The 18215-nt window shown below is 44.8% G+C and overlaps 1 protein-coding gene across 8 annotated transcripts in view; it reads left to right on the top strand.

Annotated features, from left to right (window-relative positions):
• Positions 1-18215, top strand: part of Ppfibp2 (PPFIA binding protein 2) — a 157004-nt gene that overhangs the window by 91592 nt on the left and 47197 nt on the right. For 5 of the 8 annotated variants that reach the window (XM_057777945.1, XM_057777944.1, XM_057777949.1 and 2 more), the window contains 3 exons: positions 618-710; positions 4856-4969; positions 16994-17125. In XM_057777945.1, the coding sequence (XP_057633928.1) occupies positions 618-710; positions 4856-4969; positions 16994-17125 (339 nt within the window). Of the gene's footprint in view, positions 1-617; positions 711-4855; positions 4970-12678; positions 12783-16993; positions 17126-18215 lie in introns of those variants that run through there. The other 3 variants (XM_057777950.1, XM_057777951.1, XM_057777946.1) reach the window with 2 other exon arrangements.

Below are 18215 nucleotides of genomic sequence, written 5' to 3'. Positions count from 1 at the left end.
GACACTGGTCAAGCCCAGATTGTCAGGATAACAGCTCTCCCACTGAGCAGTGAGGTCTCTTTGAGGCAGGCAACCCTCTGCATGGCTGCTGTGGATCCCTGTTTGTAGGCGTCTGTCCTCCTCTAGGTTCACAGTGGACCTTCCGATTGGTTTTCTCAGTTCTCTCTATGACTGTTTAGGATGTAAATCTGCAGAACTCTAGCAGGAAAGGGTGAGGATTCCAAGGTTGTCATCCCACTTTTCCACACGCGCACAAGTGGTGCTCACTGCAGTCTCCTTCCCGAGCAGACCCTTCACAGGCTAGGCCTCCAGCTGAACCAGACCCAGCATGCCTGGCTCATCAGGTCAAGCCCTGCTGCTTGGTTGGAAGCTCTTTTGAGGCCCTTCCAGCCAAGGGTGAGGTCATCAGGGGTGGTTTCACCATCTTCTAGGACACACCTTGTAGTGGCATGTGGTCTGGGCCTCTGGGCTGTCTTGAAATCAGGTTTTCTGTTCTGGGATTGGTTTTGCGCATAGCATTGCCGAAACTGTTCTTATAAGTGGCACACATTGTGCATTGCATTGGGAAGTTGTCAGTGCTTTTCTAGCCCTTTAAGTGTGTTTTCCCCCCTCTTCAGTCCCAGGTAAATCACCACAGTGCTGCTAGTAATGAAACCTACCAGGAGCGCCTGGCGCGGCTAGAAGGAGATAAAGAGTCCCTCATACTACAGGTGAGTCCTCTTGCTCCCTAGCTTCCCCAGGAAAGGGAGGACTCCCCAGGAGGAATCCTCTGTTGGAAAGTGTTGTTAGTCTGTGAATCCTTCATTTATCTTGTGCTCCTAAGCATCTTTCTTTGCACCCTTCAAGCCCTGTGGGCAGGTTGAGACTGCAATGAACAAACTGGGCCCAGTTATCTGGGAGCCTGTAAGTCTGCTAGAGATGAGTGTATTCTTTGTCACTAATAAAACTGAGCCCTGAGTGACACAGCCTCAGGGAGCATGCTAATGGAATGTGGTCCATGAGTCTGAACCTGGATCCAGAAAGATCACTTGAATGATAGATCCCTGGCTGGTAGCATGGGCTAGGCCTTTGCTGGCTCTCTTGCTCTAGGAGAGGAGTGGAGCTTTGAAACTTTTCATAGAGAAAGGACACCAAAGCAGCCTCTCACTTTCAAAAGTCAGTGTTCCTTGGTAGGACATTGCATGTTCTTCTAGAGAGCCTGCATTGCGTCAGAAGGAAGGAGCTCTTTGCTGTATTATCCCCCAAATGCACCAGTACATATAGCAAGTAGGTATTCAAGGTCTCCTCTGCATTACATGCAAATCGACATGTAGAGATCAGTGTCCTAATTTCAGCTTCTTAAAAAGCTTGAAGGATTAAGAATAATCCTTAAGGAGATGAAGGCTGGGATGCAGGTTTTAGAGTGCTTGCCTATATGCATGAAATCCTTGAATTCCATCCCCAGTACACTGGGATGGTGCACACCTGTAATCTCTGTGTTTGGGAGGTGGAAAAAGGAGGTCCAGAAATTCAAAACTACGCAGTTGGTTTGAGGATAACCACATGAGACACCCTCCCCACCACACACACACACACACACACACACACACACACACACACACACACACACACCAGCTGTGCTGAAATGGAAGAAGTGGAGGTCTGACGTTGGTCCCAAGGTTTGGAGCACTAGGTAGGGACTGTGAATGAGATGGCAGTACGTGTATTTCTTTTTCTTTTTTTCTTTTATAAACTTAAGATTAATCAATTCTTTCAGAAACTAGAAATTCTGAGAATTTCACTAAGCAGATTAGGTTAACATCCGTCTTTTGTTTGTGCCTCTCTCACCTCCATTAAATGATTGAGCTCATACCAAACATATAATTTGTAGCCTACTTTTATTCTTTTATTTGCTTCATTGACTTTTTTCTTTCTTTTTTTTTTTTAAATGGTGTTTGCCTGCATATAGGACTGTGTGAGAGTGTTGCATCCTCCAGAACTGGAGTTACAGACAGTTGTGAGCTGCTATGTAGGTGCTGGGAATTGAATCCGGGTGCTCTGGTAAAGCTCTTGCCACTGAACAATCTCTCCAGCCCCTTCGATGACTTTTTAAATAATTAAATCATTATAAAGTAATTGAATATCTGGTTTGTCAGATACTGGTTTTAGATCCTGTGGGCATATCAGTGAATAAAATGGAGAGAAGAAGAGACAGGGTGGGGGGAGAGAGAAAATCCAAACCAATACTTAAAATATTTTAGGTAGTGATAAGTACCATGGAGAAAAATAAATTCAGATAAGCAGTGTATAGGCAGGCGCTCCCTGGCAGAAGGGAGGTAGGGTGTAAATCATGGATACCTGCAGGAGTGCATTCCAGGCAAAGGAGGTGATCAGTCTAGCCCATCAACAGAGATGGAGTGCCCTTGGTGTGTGGGCAGAACGAGGGGCTGTTGTGACTGGAGTCCCTGGAAAGAAGTGGTGGAAGCCCCCTTGGAAGGGGTAGCAGGGGCCTGTTTTTATAACACAGGTCCCTTGAAGGGTGTAGAATTTGAAACATCATCCCCAAGGCATGATTCATGAAATGATAGTCCAGTTTAGAACTGCATAACAAGCAGTATAAAACTTCAGACTTTTGTGCCAGGACCCTATACGATTGGAACAACACCTAGCCATTTAGATGGGATTGCAGTTAATAAAGAAGTCCCATGTAAAAAAGCTCCCTTTCACAGCCATTTCTGTTCTTACTAAGTTCTTGACTAACCCCTGTTTAAATAATCTGAACACAGTTGAGGAGCTGTTGACTAGTAAAGGTGAAAGTTGGCCCTCATGATGTCCGTTCTGCCAGGAGCAGTGTGCAAATCATTTACAACTTCTGGCTCCTGCCCTGTTCAGTAGTGCCCTGTGGAGCTGGTTCTGCGATTCTCAGCAGGGCATAGCCACTTGCATAATCTGCACGGTGGTTGAGTCACACTGAATGAGTTGGAGCCCTTAACCCAGAATACATTTTCCTGGGTCTCTTTGTAGAAGAACGAGATTAGTTTCTGTCCCCTCCCAGTTCCTAAAGTTATGTTTAATATAGGGCTCAAAAGTGTTTGTTTGTAAAGAATGAAGATAGAATTCTGAAATATTTCGTGCCATCTCCATACCTCCTGAGTCACATGGCATTGGCCTCAGGCTCAGAAGATCCTGAAGCCCTTTGTCTTTGGCCTTCTGTACACCTGACCTGTTGGCTTGTACTACTCCACAGACCCCCAGCACATGGTATCTAAGAATGGTATAGCTTTATACATTTTAATCCTTGTAGTGGCACCAACTATAAAACACCTTCCCGTAACAGAAACCCTGAATCCCAGGAAACACAGCCATTCTCCAGAACGCCACTCTCTTGAATGTGTAGTTCGTTACCAGTTAAAAAGACATGTGCTATTGATAATATTCAGGAACAAGGATCAAAACCAAATAAAGACATGTGATTAGAGAGATGGCTCAGCAGTGACGAGCACTGATTTTTCTTCCAGAGGACCTGGGTTCGATTCCCAACACCCACATGGCCACTAACAGCTCAAGTTCCCAGGGTATCTGACACCCCTTTTTGTCCTCTGTGGGCACTGAACACACATACATGCAGACAAAACAGCCATACGTATAAGAATAAGAAATATTAACAGTAATACACACACACACACACACACACACACACACACACACACACACACACACGTGTTGTTTAAATGGGCCTAGTTGGTGAGAGGAGCCTATCTTTGGATTATTAGAATGTCAGCACACAGAGCACCCTTGCATCAGCTTTAAGAGTGTTTCGATCATTTACTCCTTATTTGGGTCTAGAAGTACAATATGTAAAATTGATAGGGCCATTTAAATGTGTGCCTTCAAGAAAAGGAATTTTCTAATTTATAAATTCATTTAAACACTCATAAATTAATGTATATTAATTTCTTCATGCTTTATTAATTATTACAGAATGAGAAATTAATTAGAATATCCTATGTATAAAGGACCACCATGTCTTCAAGAAGATCACAATTTACTATTCATTGATTCCTTGAGTTTTGGAAGGTCTCCTGTTCTCTTTTGTTTTCTTGTATGGGACTATTTCATAATAAAATATAGAAAGGATCCTAGGGATCAACTGGCTAATAGAGAAGGGTACTAAAAACAGTTATAGTATGTATATAGGGCATAAAGCGACTTTGTGTAAATGTAGTTTTCTTAGTATTTCCACAGACAATCTCAGGGTTCTTCAGAAAAATGGCTTCTTTCTTCCATGTGTGTGCAATGTGGCTTTGGTGTTGTATGACTTAAGAGTCATGTTTTGGCCTGTGGAGCACAGAAACCTTTCTGGAGCCAAGTTCTGTCAGTGCTAATACATGCCCTTTGCGTTCCACATTCCTAATTACTTCCAAACGCTCACTTGATAGGTGAGCAGTCCCCACACCCGTGTGAGAGAAGTAAGGTCATTGGTTGGTTTCCATAAAGGTTTGGATTGCTCTTCCCCATGAGGTGGCAGAGCCCTGGCAAGGGCTGAGATATGCCTTGAAGTCGGACTGCCCCACTAGAGGAATAAGGAGCAGGAGTCCAGCCCAGAGGCAGCTCTCTTGACTCTTGGGTAGGTACTTTCCTCTCAAGTCTGTTAAGAGCAGGAAATGTGACCAAGGCATTTAGGCAGTGCTAAGATTCCATGGTAAGGTGAGATTCTAACTGGAGTTGCCTTCCTCTGGGATACTGCTTCAACTCACTCACCTAAAGAGAGGCCTTCATCAGCAGGTTGCTTTCATAGCTCACCCACCCCACAGTGGGAACTTCTCTGCCTGACACACAGTCCAGATCCTCCACTATTGTCTATGTTCTACAACAGGTGAGCGTCCTCACAGACCAAGTGGAAGCCCAAGGAGAGAAGATTCGGGACCTTGAAGTGTGTCTGGAAGGACACCAGGTGAAACTCAATGCTGCCGAAGAGATGCTTCAGCAGGTACGGGCAGGTGAAGTGGAGGGCTTTGGAGCTGAAGGAGCTCAGGTGTTAAATGCCCCTTTATGGGCTCCTGCTTACTCTCCCATGATGCCTGGAGGTGGGGTTGGCTGTGCACTGTGCAATGTTTAGACAGCGGGTGAAGCCAACCTGAACGTTGAGGGTGCGGTGGGGCGGGGCTGGCCTGTGGGAAATAACTTGTTGAGCTGGTTAGACAGAGTCCCGGAGCGCTGGAGCACTCGCTCGCTGCTTGCCTCTTCACTTCATCTTATCATCGAAGCTGTCACCTGCCAAGGGGCGGCTTCTGGGGTTGTCGAAAGTCAACCTGTCAGCTTGTTTTCTGCCTCTTCCCCCACCCTCACTCCAGTCATTCCCTCTGCAGTTTCTTTTGATTAGAAATTATCACCTAAATGCCATCTTACTGTAATTTTGTAGACATCCCAAAGGAAAGCAATAGTTAGCTGCTTCCTTATCCTTTTGATAGTTCCGGTGTGTGTACACATGATTCGCAAAGTTGTGGTCCCACAGAGGGACAGTCTAGCCCTTAAAGTTGGTACACTTCAGTATGATGTGGTGGTTCTTTTCCATTTGAAAAATATAGTGGTGTACCCGTCTCCACTATCACAATTTTCTTTTAAGTTGAAATATCAGAACTGACCTAACCATCCTTCATCCCCCCAAAGAATTGTGTCATATTGTAATAAGTAAGTTAGGGCTATTACAAAGGGGTACTGAATTGTTGTAAAAAGTCTTGAAGGTCTGCTGATTCAATCTAGTCCTAGATTTCCTTTGCTGAAGTTGTCCTTGCACTCTTAGCTATTTTGAAAATTAAAGTGTTCTGGAAGCTTCGGTGTGTGCGCTTTGTAGCCGTTGATATAGGGAAGTACCTGATATAGGGAAGTCTCACTCTCTATTTGGAGAACAAAAGCCTTTCTCTTCAAATGAGTGGGTTTACTTAGATGACTGATTATAATCCTTTTCTCAGAGCTCTGTAAGAGCAGCCTGTGAACACACTGTTTGCATTCTACTGTTGGCCTTAGCATAGATGTCATAGTTTCGGGGTGTGTTAGTTTTGTTTGGGTGCATTTGAAGAATTTAAGGGAAGAAAAGGTAAATCAGTATCTTGATGGATGTGTCTTTATAAAAATGAGTTGCCAGGTGGTGGCAGCACAAGGCTTTAACCCCAGCAGTCTGGAGGCAGAGGCAGGTGGATCTCTGAGTTCAAGGTCCGTCTGGCATGAGTTCCAGGACAGCCAGGGCTACACAGAGAAACCCTGTCTCGAAAAATAAAACAAAACACTGGTTGCAGCGGCATGGAAGTTGTAGTTAATTTGCTATCTTCTCCTGATTAATAAATTACCGTGTTCATGACTCAGTTTGATTTTGCTTAGATTATATACCATTTTTCTTATATTTTTTCCTGGGAAATTATGATTAGCAACAGGTCCTTTTTAGAAGAAAAAAATTAATCTATCTTTTGACTACCTGGGAAAGTAAATAGTCTGATGGGAGAAAAATATCTTTCATGAAACATACGGGGATTGAATTTTGAGGTCTGCCTGAGGTGTGGTTTGGATGCGGGTGGGTAAGGAAGGATGATGATAGGCAGTTGTAAACAGTTCAGAGAGATCCTGAATGTGAAAGTGAGCAAGTGCACTAGAATGTCTGAGGGCTGACCTTTCAGGAAGGTGGCACCTGGCTAGAAGCCATGGTTAGAGCTTAGAGAATGGCTGCATTGTAGTGCTAGAGTTGTCTGCTTGACTGCTTCCCGCTATAGCAGTGTTCCTGTCTGTTGAGGAGTCTGACGGGGGCCAGCAGTGCCTCGACAGAGCTTGGCTCACCCATCTGTCAGCTTTGTCACTAAGAAAGCGTTTGGGACTTGTGAAACATCTTAGGCTGATTGGCTTTTGTATCTTGTGTATTCTAATTGTGTCTTGTGCTGTGAGGGAGGTATCAGGTGTTGATTTGCTTATGCAAATCCCTCAGCTGCTACAGATTGAAGTAAGGGTGGCTCAGCATTTGTCGCTGCTAGAATCTGACTAAGTTCTGTGTCCATAACTTTTGGTATGACCTCTCAGTCTTTTAAGGGTAGCATTTCATAAAAAAATTACATGTTCCTATTGTGAGACACATTTGAGCCTCAGCTCCCACTAGGTGTTTATTGAACTTGGTGGTTTCAGCTGTAGATCTTGAGTTCAGTGCTATTGCTGTCATGGAATCTGATTGGGGCTGTTTGTAAAGACCCTTGGTTCTTGCCCCACAGTGCTGATACAATGCTGTTTACAGCCAGGAATATGTTTATGTCCTGTGAACTAGGGCAGGAAGAGGCTTGCCCAAGTTTGGCTAAGATATCCTTTGCTGCAGGGTCTTGGCTTCTGGTGGTTGGAACAAGAATGACTCACGGCCTAGAGGCAGAGAGTGGACACAATTGCTTCTTTATGCCAGCCTGGGAGACCATTTCTATCCTTCCAGACCTGCCCCATTGCTCTGGATGAGGTCTTTCCCTTCAGTGGGGCCTTGCCGGAACTTCCCCTGGATGCACTGGTCTAAATAACACTGCACACTGCCTTTGTGGACCCAGTAATGCAAGGTAGTCTAGTTAGTTGCTGTTTTTTTCTTTTTCTTTTCTTTTCTTTTTTAACACAGAGGTAAAAATTAAAGATTTAAAGATGTTTTAAAAATTTGACACTTATTTCAATTTTGACTTGACCTATATGAAATACAGAGTAAGTTACTATGGGTCATGCCTGGCCTGGAGATCTCTCGCCTGCATATATGCTCTGGAATGTCTCCCACCCACAGGCTGCAATAACACTTAGTCTCAGTTACTTAATTACTCAGTTAAGACACCATGACAAAGGCAATTTATAAAAGAAAGAGTTTATTAGGGGGTTCATATTTCCATAGGGTTAGAGTTTAGGATCATCATGTCTGGGAACATGGTGGCAGGCAGACTGGCAGGCAGGCAAAGTGCTAGAGCAGTATCTTACATCCTTATCCACAGACTTGCGGCAAGTGAGAGCTAACTGGGGAATGGTGTGGTGTAACATGAGGGCCCGCTCGTTGGGGTTTCTGTCCCACCCGGTACCCAACAGCCAGCAAGCCCCAAAGAAATCACAAAGAGAGTCTGCATTAGATATAAACTGATTGGCCCATTAGCTCAGGCTACTTATTAGCTCTTGTAGCTTATATTAATTTACCCATTATTCGTATCTATGTTAGCCACATGGCTCAGTACCTTTCTCAGCCCGCAGGTTACATCTTGCTTTTCGGTGGTCTGGGCAGGAGTGGGAAGAATGGGCTTCCTCCTTTCCAGCATTCTCCTGTTCTCATTGCCCCGCCTCTACTTCCTGTCTGGTTGACTCGCCTATACTTCCTGCCTGGCTAATCAGTGTTTTATTAAAATACATGATTGACAGAATACAGATAATTCTCCTGCAGCAGTGTGGGCTTTTGGAACCTCAAAGCCACCACCAATGGCACAACGGCACACCTCCTCCACCAGGATCACATCTCTTAACCCTTTCCAAATAGTTCAAACAACTGGGAACCAAACATCTAAACATGTGTCTTTGGGGCCATTCTCTTAACCCAGATGCAATATGCATTGCCCTAAACCAGGGCTTTGTCTAAGTTCCAGCAATCCCTCTGAGCTACCTTTTCCCACAGCTGCTGTACCAGTATCAGACTCCTTCCAGGAGCCCAGAGGGAAGAGGCTAACCTCTCACCCAACTCATGAGACAGGCCTCCTCTGACTTCCTCAGACTGTCCCAGCCCAGCCACTACTCACCACTGATCTGTCTGCTAGCTGGTACAGCTGAACCGGAACTCATCCAGTCCCCAGGAGAAAACACCTCCCTTGGCAGTAGATAAACCAGAGGTATAGAACCAGCACAGGGACAGGTCCACCGAGACTGCAGTATGCTTGAAGATACCTTTGGAAGGAAGGAAGGAAGGAGGATGCAAGTTTTCCTGACTTTGTGCAGGCACCACCCTACTCTGAGAACCAGGGAACAACATCAGCATGTTTCAAGCCTCCAGCCTAAACTAAGAGCCCCAGGGTTTAGGTGAAGCCTACTGAGCTGTGTGACGTGACTGGGAGTCAGTGAGCCTGGATGTTGATCTGGGAAGCTCAATAAATCTGTTCTTTTTTCTTTTAATTTATTATTATTATTATTATTATTATTATTATTATTATTATTATTATTAGTGATGCTGGGTCTCAAGCACACTAGGCAAGCACTACTGCCACTGAGCTCCTGCTCTCTGGTTTTCTTTCTTGTAGAGAATGGGGATGGCAGTCTGGGTTCTAAATCGTGCGTCTCTGCTCTTTCGTCATAGGAGACTAACATGATGAGGGTTATAGTAAATACTGTCCAGAAGGCATGGTTGCTGATCTTACCCTTGTTGGACCCAGAGTTTGGTAGAGATTTCTTCCACGGCAGCATGGGAGGGAAGGAGTGGGCTGTGCCTGTGAAAGTGTGTCCTGCTGAGTAAGAAAGCTCCAGAGCAAAACAGGACTAAGACCTCATGACAAAGCCAAAGGCTACGCATGGAGGTTCTGCAATGGCCACGAAGTTGTGTCCTGCTAGTCCAGTACTGTTAGAAACAGATTGTTAAACCAATGACCAGTGTACCTGAAGACACTGCGCAAGAGTTAGGAGGCCTGGACACTGGCCCTGCAACATGTGAAGAAATGGAGTTATTTTTTATTTTTTTTAATCAAAGAGGATATGAAATATAACCACACAAATGATCTGGCAGGCACATAGATCTGTCTGAGGAGGTAAGACAAGGCAGCAAGTCATGAGTGAAGAAAATGGGCATTTAAATATTCTCTAAAACTCCTCAGAGATTTTAAGGCACAAATACCTAGTTTCTTCAAATTTATCTTACTTGATGTTGTATGTCCAGGCATACATAGTGGTGTAAGTCAACCCACGTTGCAGGTGAGGCTGAGAGTTCAAGGAGACTCAGTCAGCCTTGAATGTGGTCCTAGCTTTGTGGCAAGGCTGGAGCCTTTGGCTGCAGAGGGCAAAGGTACAGGGTTTTGCTTTCTTGTCTTTCCACAGCCCGTTCTTTCATTCTGGTTTCAGATTGCCAGGCTGGCTGCAGGCCCCTGACAGTAATTCCCTGGGTCATGTTCCACTCTTAAAGATGGAGATAATTGCTTCAAGATGTGGCCCTTTAAGGAGAGAATGAGTCAAAAGGCAAATTTCTTTTTTATCAGCTCTAGTCAAGATCTGAGCCTTGGGAGAAAGGAAATGGTTGGCTGCTCTGAGACATTAACTTCTTTCATCTCTGAGAAAGGAAGTGCTCTTGTGCGGCCAGAAGCTGCGGCAGTGAAGAGAGAGGGGCAAGTGGTAATTTTGTTCACTCTTTTCTACCAGTCCCGACCAGTTTCACAGCCCTTCACCTAAGTGGAATGACCTTCCGTGCCCCTCCCTCCTCCTTCTTACCCGCTTTCTTTTAAATTGCAGGCAACCTTGCAATAGTTAGGGGCAGGAAGTGCAGTGCTGCTTGGGAAGCTTCCTCCCCTTCCCCTCAGCGGACTGCCCACCTGCTGCTGCCTCCCCCACATCCATCATGGTAGCTGTAGGACTCTAAGCAGTGCCCAGTGGGGTCCTACCCTGTAGGTCAGGAGGCCTGGGCAGGTTCGTCTCAGCTCCAGACAAGCAGTTTGCATCCAGAGCTGACTCCATGCTGGGAGTGGCAGCCAGCAGTGACAGAGGGACATCTTCTTTAGAGAAGACCGAATAAAGGCAGTCTGCAAAGAAGATGGGAGAGCAAAATGAATGGCCATGGGCATCTGGTACAGGGAAGATGAGGTGGCAGCCAGGAATGTATGCCGATGAATGCCGTGGACTCTGTAAAAGCCTAGAAGTATAAGTTATGGCTAAAGTTTAGACACTGGATCCTAGAGTAAAAACTGTTTGCACCTCTTAGGTGAAGGCCATGGGCAGGCTACAGGCAGACACACATCTTGTTGAGGAGTAAAAGGAAGAGGGGCAGGAGGGAGGGTTCTCTCTCTCATGTATATGTACATGTGTATGCATGTATTACACACACAGCACACATTTACTTATGCAGAGACAGGACCTATGAGTTGGTGGTAGCTTTAAAGGCAAGGGAGGCCAGAGGGGAGGCTTCTTTAGAATGTCAGAAATTTGATCGTGTTTATAGCCCAAGGAATGAAAGCTGATGGTGAGGACGAGATTAAATGCCGGTCAGAGTGCATGATTGATGGTCCTATCCCAGACCAGCACAGAGCTTGATGGGAACTCCGTTCAAGGCAGCACAAAGGTGAGGGAGTGGCTAGGTCCCAGTGAATGGGTGTCTGAGTTACTAGCTAGAGGAAGATCAGGGACCGCCAGCAAAGACCACTGTTTGGCTGCCAAGGTAACTGTGACATTCACCAAGTTGTGCGAGTATGCCTTGAAGGGCAGAAGTGGTAAGGTCAGTCAGAATGGGAAAATTCAGTAAGTAGTGCTCTGTCTGTCTGTCTGTCTGTCTGTCTCTCTCTCTGTCTCTCCCACTTTTCATCTTTCTCTCTCCCCTCTCTGTGCTTATGTGTCCATTTCTCTGCCTCTATCTCTCTGTGTCTCTGTCTCTCTTTAACTCTGTGTGTGTCTGTGACCCTGCCTTTATGTTTGTGTGTGTCTGTCTCTCTGTGTTTGTCTCTGTGCCCCTGTCTTTACGTTTTGTGTGTGTCTATATACTGTCTCTCTGTCTCTGTCTCTATCTTGGTCTCTCTCTCTTGCAGGGGTAGGGGAGGGCTGCAGGGTCAGTGTAGCGCAGTCTGGGTTCCTCTTCACTCAGCCTCTGAGTACTAAGGTTACAGATGTATGCAAACACTTACAACTTTCTGGATACACAAAATAGTTGATGAAAGTGAGAGAATGTGACATAAGATGACAGGGTGCAGTCATGCCAGGTTAGCTTTATAATGGGGATGGGGGGAAGAGGGGGAGAGAGAGAGCGCATGCATGTGTTCGCGCTCATGCAAGCATGTTTGCTCCCACTAAGACAGGGATTTAATAGAGATGAATGAGGTGATAGTGGAAAACTCTGAAAGAAAGAATGTAAGCTCAGTGAATGATAGCAGTTTTTATTGTGTTGGGAGATAGGAGGAGAGGGTATGTGACTAGAGGACATTGTGAGGTCTAAAACTTGGAGATTTGGAGCAGTCACTGAGAGAAACCAGCCAGGGATGTGTGAAGTTTTACCAGGCAGTATTGGCAGTTAACTTATAATCAGTTCTAATGAGTTCATATTGAGACCAATGGGCATGATTAAATGACTTCCAGTAGCAACGCTCAGGTCATCAGGAGTGGAGACAAATATAAACAGATTTGGTTCCATCTGGGCCCTGGTAAACAAAGACGGTCAGCTCTGGGTCAGGGGGCGTTGGGGGGGGAGGATTTTTCTGGTGTAGATATAAATACAGATGAAATGACAAACCTCGAAGTATAGAGTGGCTAGGGGAACAAATATTGCCAAAGAAAGTTGATAGACCAGGAAAACATGGAGTTACCAAGTAACCAGTGGACACAGAAGAAGAAATTCTAGGTTGAGGGAGCAAGAGGGATAACTGAAAAAGGTCAGACAAGAGAACGTAAGAGCTGAAGACTCTGGAGACAAAGCAAACATACTCTGGGTGCAGATGAGGACCTAGCTGTTACCCTGCCGCTGAGAAGCAGAGCCCTCAGAGGCTGAGGTCGGTGTGAAGCTGAACAGAAGGTCTGCAAGCGGATACAGGCCGAAACGGTCATTCACAAGGATGCTGAAGCTCCTGAGGAGACGCAGATCGCCTAATGTAGGTAGCAAAGCCATTGATCAAAAGATGAATGCCTGGGGGAGTGGGAACTGCCTTGCTTCTGGGTATTTGGGAGACTATGCTGTAACAGTGCTGCCTTGGGATACGTGTGGATGATTGATGGGAACAGACAGTGGTTTGCAGGCAGGCCTGGGGTGGGAGATGGATGTTCCGTAAGTTGGGTTGTGGGGTCAGAGTGTTCTTCATCTGAGATGACTGGGGAGAGGGAAATATACCATGTCAGATGCAACTGCGGTTCGTGTTGGAAGGAGAAGCACTGAGGTTGCAGGATAGCTAATGCCTGTTAAGTTACGCACTTTAGAGAATCTGATTCCTAATAGTGGCCACAGACATCACTGGGTTTTAAGATACAGAAACTGAACTGGGTTGGCTAAAATTTGTTGAACACTGACTCACCCCCCCCAACAATCATTAGCATTGAATTCTATTTTCTAAGCCTGGCAGTGGTGGTGTATGCCTTTAATCCCAGCACTTGGAAGGCAGAGGCAGGCAGATCTCAGTGAGGTCAAGGCTTGCCTGGTGTACAAAGCGACTTCCAGGACAGCCAGGACTGACTTACACAGAGAAACCCTGTCTTGAAAAACAAAACAAAACAAATAAACAAACAAAAAACAACAAAAAATTCCATTTGTTTTTTGGTCTTTGTTATTAGTCTATATTAATTGTATATAATGAGTCTCATTATGGTATCTTCACACATGTATATAATGTAATTTGATCTTATTCCCCCATTACCCTCTCTTGTCCCACTTCTGATCCCTTTTTTTTTTTTTTTTGGTTTTTCGAGACAGGGTTTCTCTGTGGTTTTGGAGCCTGTCCTGGAACTAGCTCTTGTAGACCAGGCTGGTCTTGAACTCACAGAGATCCGCCTACCTCTGCCTCCGGAGTGCTGGGATTAAAGGCGTGCGCCACCACTGCCCGGCTTCTGATCCCTTTCTTATCAACTTGTGCTTTCATGTCTCTTTTTATGATCAAGTTTTTCAAAAACTTTTCATACAAGTATATACTGTAGTCCAGCGAATCTCCCCATATCCGGTGCCCTCCCTCCCTATTGCTGCAGCGTCTATAATTCCCCCTTTTCCTCCACACCGTTTCAGTTGTCTGTCATATCATGTATACATAAAACATATGTAGCTATGTAAAATCTAGGTCTCAAACTGGGAGAAAAAAATGTTTATATCTGTGACTGACCTAATTGTTTAATATGGTTATTTCTGCTTCTTATAAGTGACATAACAATGTTCTTTATGACTGAAAAAATTGCCATCATGCATACATACATATTTTCTTTCTACATTCATCAGTCAGTGGATACCTATGTTGGTACTATGACGTACCTGCTGTGAACGTCGCTGCAGTGAACACAGATGTGCGAGAATCTCCAGTGTGTTAACTTGAGGGTTGGCTCTTTTGAGTTCATGTGCTAGAACAGTAATTGGTCACAACAAGGATAAGGCAGGAATATCAACGAAAGGCTTGAAAGAGGCGGAAGCATTAGGGATTATCAGCGAACTGTAATCAATTAAACAGCCTCAGCGTTCATATTAACACTTGAGCGTGTCCAACCAGAATGTCCACTTGGAATGTTAGCATGACCAATTCATACAGCAGCGTGACTAATTAGGGTGGCTATTGGAACTAATTACAGCACTGTCCTCATCAGCTGCAACACTGCTGTGACTGATTACAACCTGGGAGTTTAAACGACAAGGGGACTTCTGACAGTGGCGAGAGCGGAGAAGGCTTAGATACAGTGTAAGGCTTTTAAAAGTTCCCCAGAGCAATGTCTGGAATGCTGATCCCTGCACAGAAGCGTGTGGTTATCATCTAAGATCATGCGGCAGCCCACAGGGGCTGTGTTGCAATTGTCGTGATTCTAAGTGTTGGCCTCTGGTAGGTGTTTAGAACCAGATGATGTCTACAGAAGACTCTCTTTTGTTAGATCTCAGCACTCCAGAATAATTGTCCTTATGGAGCTACCTTGTGGAATTGTCCTTTTGTCCATTCGCATAGGCATCTTGAAAGCTTGTATATCTTCACATTGGGATTCACCCCCAGTTGTCTGTAGAAATCTCAGTTTTGTGCTAACTATAAATGTGTCTTAATGTCTCCTCCTACTTTTAACTTTTTGTGTGTGTGTGTGTACAGTGGGTGTGTGTATGAGTGTGTGTGTGTGTGCACGTGTGTGGATATGAGTGTGTGTATGCACCATGACATGTATGTGGAGGTCATAGGAAAACCTCAGGTGTTATTTCTTGCCTTCCATCTTCTCTGATATAGGTATCATGCCTTGTGTTGTATGAAAGCATCTGTGGACTCTTCTTTGTCTGCATCCCATTTTGTCATAGTAGCACTGGGATTGTAGTCAGTTGCTACTATGCCCAGCTACCTACTACATAGGTTCTAGGGATATGATCTCAGGTCTCCACATTTGAATGGCAAGTCCTTTATCCACTGAACCATTTCTCTAGCCTTGATATAATTTTAACTGGAAATATGTATTTTGCGGACTGCCTAAAATTGGTTTTAGAACAAGGCACGTAGATGCAAGAATGGAGAAATTAAGAGAACAAGGTGTAGTAAAAGACAGAGATGGTGAGAGGAAAGAGGGTACAGAAGAGAAGAAGTGATACGCAGGGAGCATTGTGAACATCTTACAAAGGTCACATACTCAAGAGCGGGAGAAGTCATCATTGTTTTCTGTCCTCTCACCCAGGGAAAAACTGCTTTAGCTGCTCTATAGCCTGCTGAGCCTCAGCAACAGAGTTTTGTGTTGTATGTGTTCAGTGAAACCCTGCCAGTCTAAGTGGGCTCAGTGAATGTTTGTTAACTGCCTTTTTCAACATTTTGTTATTTCTCTTTAAATTCTTTACTTCCCAACACACACCTCCCACCCCAGCTTGGAAAACAGGATGATACCTCCAACGGGAATGAATTCTGAAGTCAAATAGGACATAACTTACATAATGCTTGTGTTTGGCATTATGTCCTTTGCAAATTTTCTTTCTTTTTCTGGGCCTGTTTTCTCATCTGTAGAATTCAGATACCAGTATTTACTGGCAAATCCCTGAGAAGGAGTATTAAGAGGATGTGTATAAAAGCAGTGGCAATCTTTGCTGTAAAGCAGGCAGTCAACAGATCTGAGTCTGTCACTACCTTGGACATCTCAAGTCTAATGCTCTACCCTGCCATCTAGCCTCAAGCCAGGCCGACCAGGAGAAGCCTATTGCCTGGGCTCAGAGGGCTTCTAGATATCAGGTCAAGTTAGTCTGTAGCCCACATTTATCAGGGACTGGTGGCCTTTCCGGTGGGGTTAGGAAAGTGTCTGTTCCTAGTCACACTCCTCTGTGATGCGTGATGGCGGGACAGTTTGAGACCTATAGAATCAGAGAGCATCATTCTGTTGTCTGGATGATGCAGTGTTCAGATCATGCAGGAGGTTGTTTCTTTTCCAGATGTTCTTACTGATTTTTTTGTGTATCCTCACTGCTAGGACCTGTGTAGACAAGGGTCTACTATGGGCCAGGATTTTTGACCATCTGGATATCACCATTTGCTGATGTAAAAACATTACTTTATACTGCTGGAAGTATTTCTGGTCCTTGATAATGCTTCAGCAGCTGTCCTGCCTATATCCTCTGTTGTTTCCTCTTGTTTGTGTTTAATAACTGTGTGTGTTTATGGAAGGCTTGGTGTCCAGGAGCTGGGGTATTTGGTTGTCAGCCACTGTTCTAGTGACAGCAGGAATAGAAACAATCAGTAGAGCATACATCCATCTACATGCCATAGTAGTCAGCTGTAATTTTCTATTTTCAAAAACTGTGTCGTCAACATGTTCTGATTGAGAGGGCTTGCTGCTTCGCCTTGAAAACAGAGATGGGAAATGCCCGTCCTTTGAAAGTGCCCATTCATAGTCTCTAAAAATAATTAATAATGGTTACCATGGAGAAATATGTTTTTTTTTTTTGAGAAATGTCTTTCAAAGCATGCTGGGTGATGTCAGGGGCTGTGCTGTCCCCATGTGACCTGGCTTCAGCCAAACCTCTCCTAGCAGACCATGGCTGCTATGCAGTAGTCCCCTAGGCAGTATAAGACACAGCGCAGATGTTGCGTTGTGTGCTATGGATGGAACTGCAGCAGGCCTTGTAGCCATGGTGGCTTATGACACTGAGATCCATTTTTGCTTACAGGAACTGCTAAGTCGCACATCTCTGGAGACCCAGAAACTGGATCTGATGACTGAGGTGTCTGAGCTGAAGCTTAAGCTGGTCGGTATGGAGAAAGAGCAAAGAGAACAAGAGGAGAAGCAGAGAAAAGCAGAGGTGAGTGTGATGCATCCTGTCAGGGTGGGGTGAGGTGGGGCCTGGATTGTACTAGACTACTAGGCTGTCTGGCCAGCTGCAGACCCAGCAGGCGCTGGGTACCGGGAATATTCATGCACTCGAGGCACAATGATCTGTTTAATACCAAGTTATCAGGTTTTGCTGTCGCTGCACATTGCAGCAATGCCCAAACCACTCAGTTTTGGCTTTAGGGCTCTATCCTCAAACTGCTGACAGGGATGGAAAGGGAAGAAGGATCAGACATATGAGGAGGGACACAAAGCATTTTTTGTGAAAGCTAAGGTAAGGACAGCAGCAGGAAGGAAGTCAGCCTCGCAGAAAGCCTGGGACAGTTTCAGACACACGTTTCATTGTCCACACCGCCACGTTTTTGTGTTTTGCTTTGCTTTCCTCTTGATGGGTCATGTGGGGGAGCCCACATGCAGGCTGTCTCTGGAAGAATGTTTGCTTGTTTTGTTTTGTTTTTCAGGCTCCATATATCACTGGTTAGAATGTGCCAGAGTCAATTTTAGATGAGAGTTTGGAGGATTTTAGGCCCAGAACACCTTCTTTACAAGGAGCAGCACGTTTTAACTTTAGGCAATCACTTTCGTGTTCTGTGTTCACACCAGGCATTATGACACACGGAAGTGGGTAGTTTGAAGTTTAGGGAAACCTTGGCTTGTTTACTGACTGATATACTCAGCAACTCTTTGGACTTCAACAAATTAGTTATATAGTTTGTATGAACTTCAATTTCTTTATCTATAAAATACAATTAATGCATTATAGACTAAATAAATAAATCACAGATGTTGAATGCCTATCGATAATGAATGTATTAAATCACAGATGTTGAGTGCTCTCATGGTGTTTGGTATTTTGTAAACTCTTGGTTTATATTCAGTTTCCACTATTCAGCTCTTTCAAGAGTCAAAAGATGGAAATTGGTCCTTTCTGATAAGTGCTAACATTGTTTGCACTGATGTCTGCTGTGGTTTTTTTTGGGGGGTGGTGATAACAGAGCTTGGGCCACTTCTAATATGCCAGAGGATGTTCCTTGAATTGCTTCCCCTTCTGTCTTGGTTTT

The sequence above is a fragment of the Chionomys nivalis genome, chromosome 8, assembly GCF_950005125.1.
Source record: "Chionomys nivalis chromosome 8, mChiNiv1.1, whole genome shotgun sequence".
In the NCBI taxonomy this organism is placed as follows: Eukaryota; Metazoa; Chordata; class Mammalia; order Rodentia; family Cricetidae; genus Chionomys; species Chionomys nivalis.
This window is presented reverse-complemented; position numbering and strand designations above follow the sequence as displayed.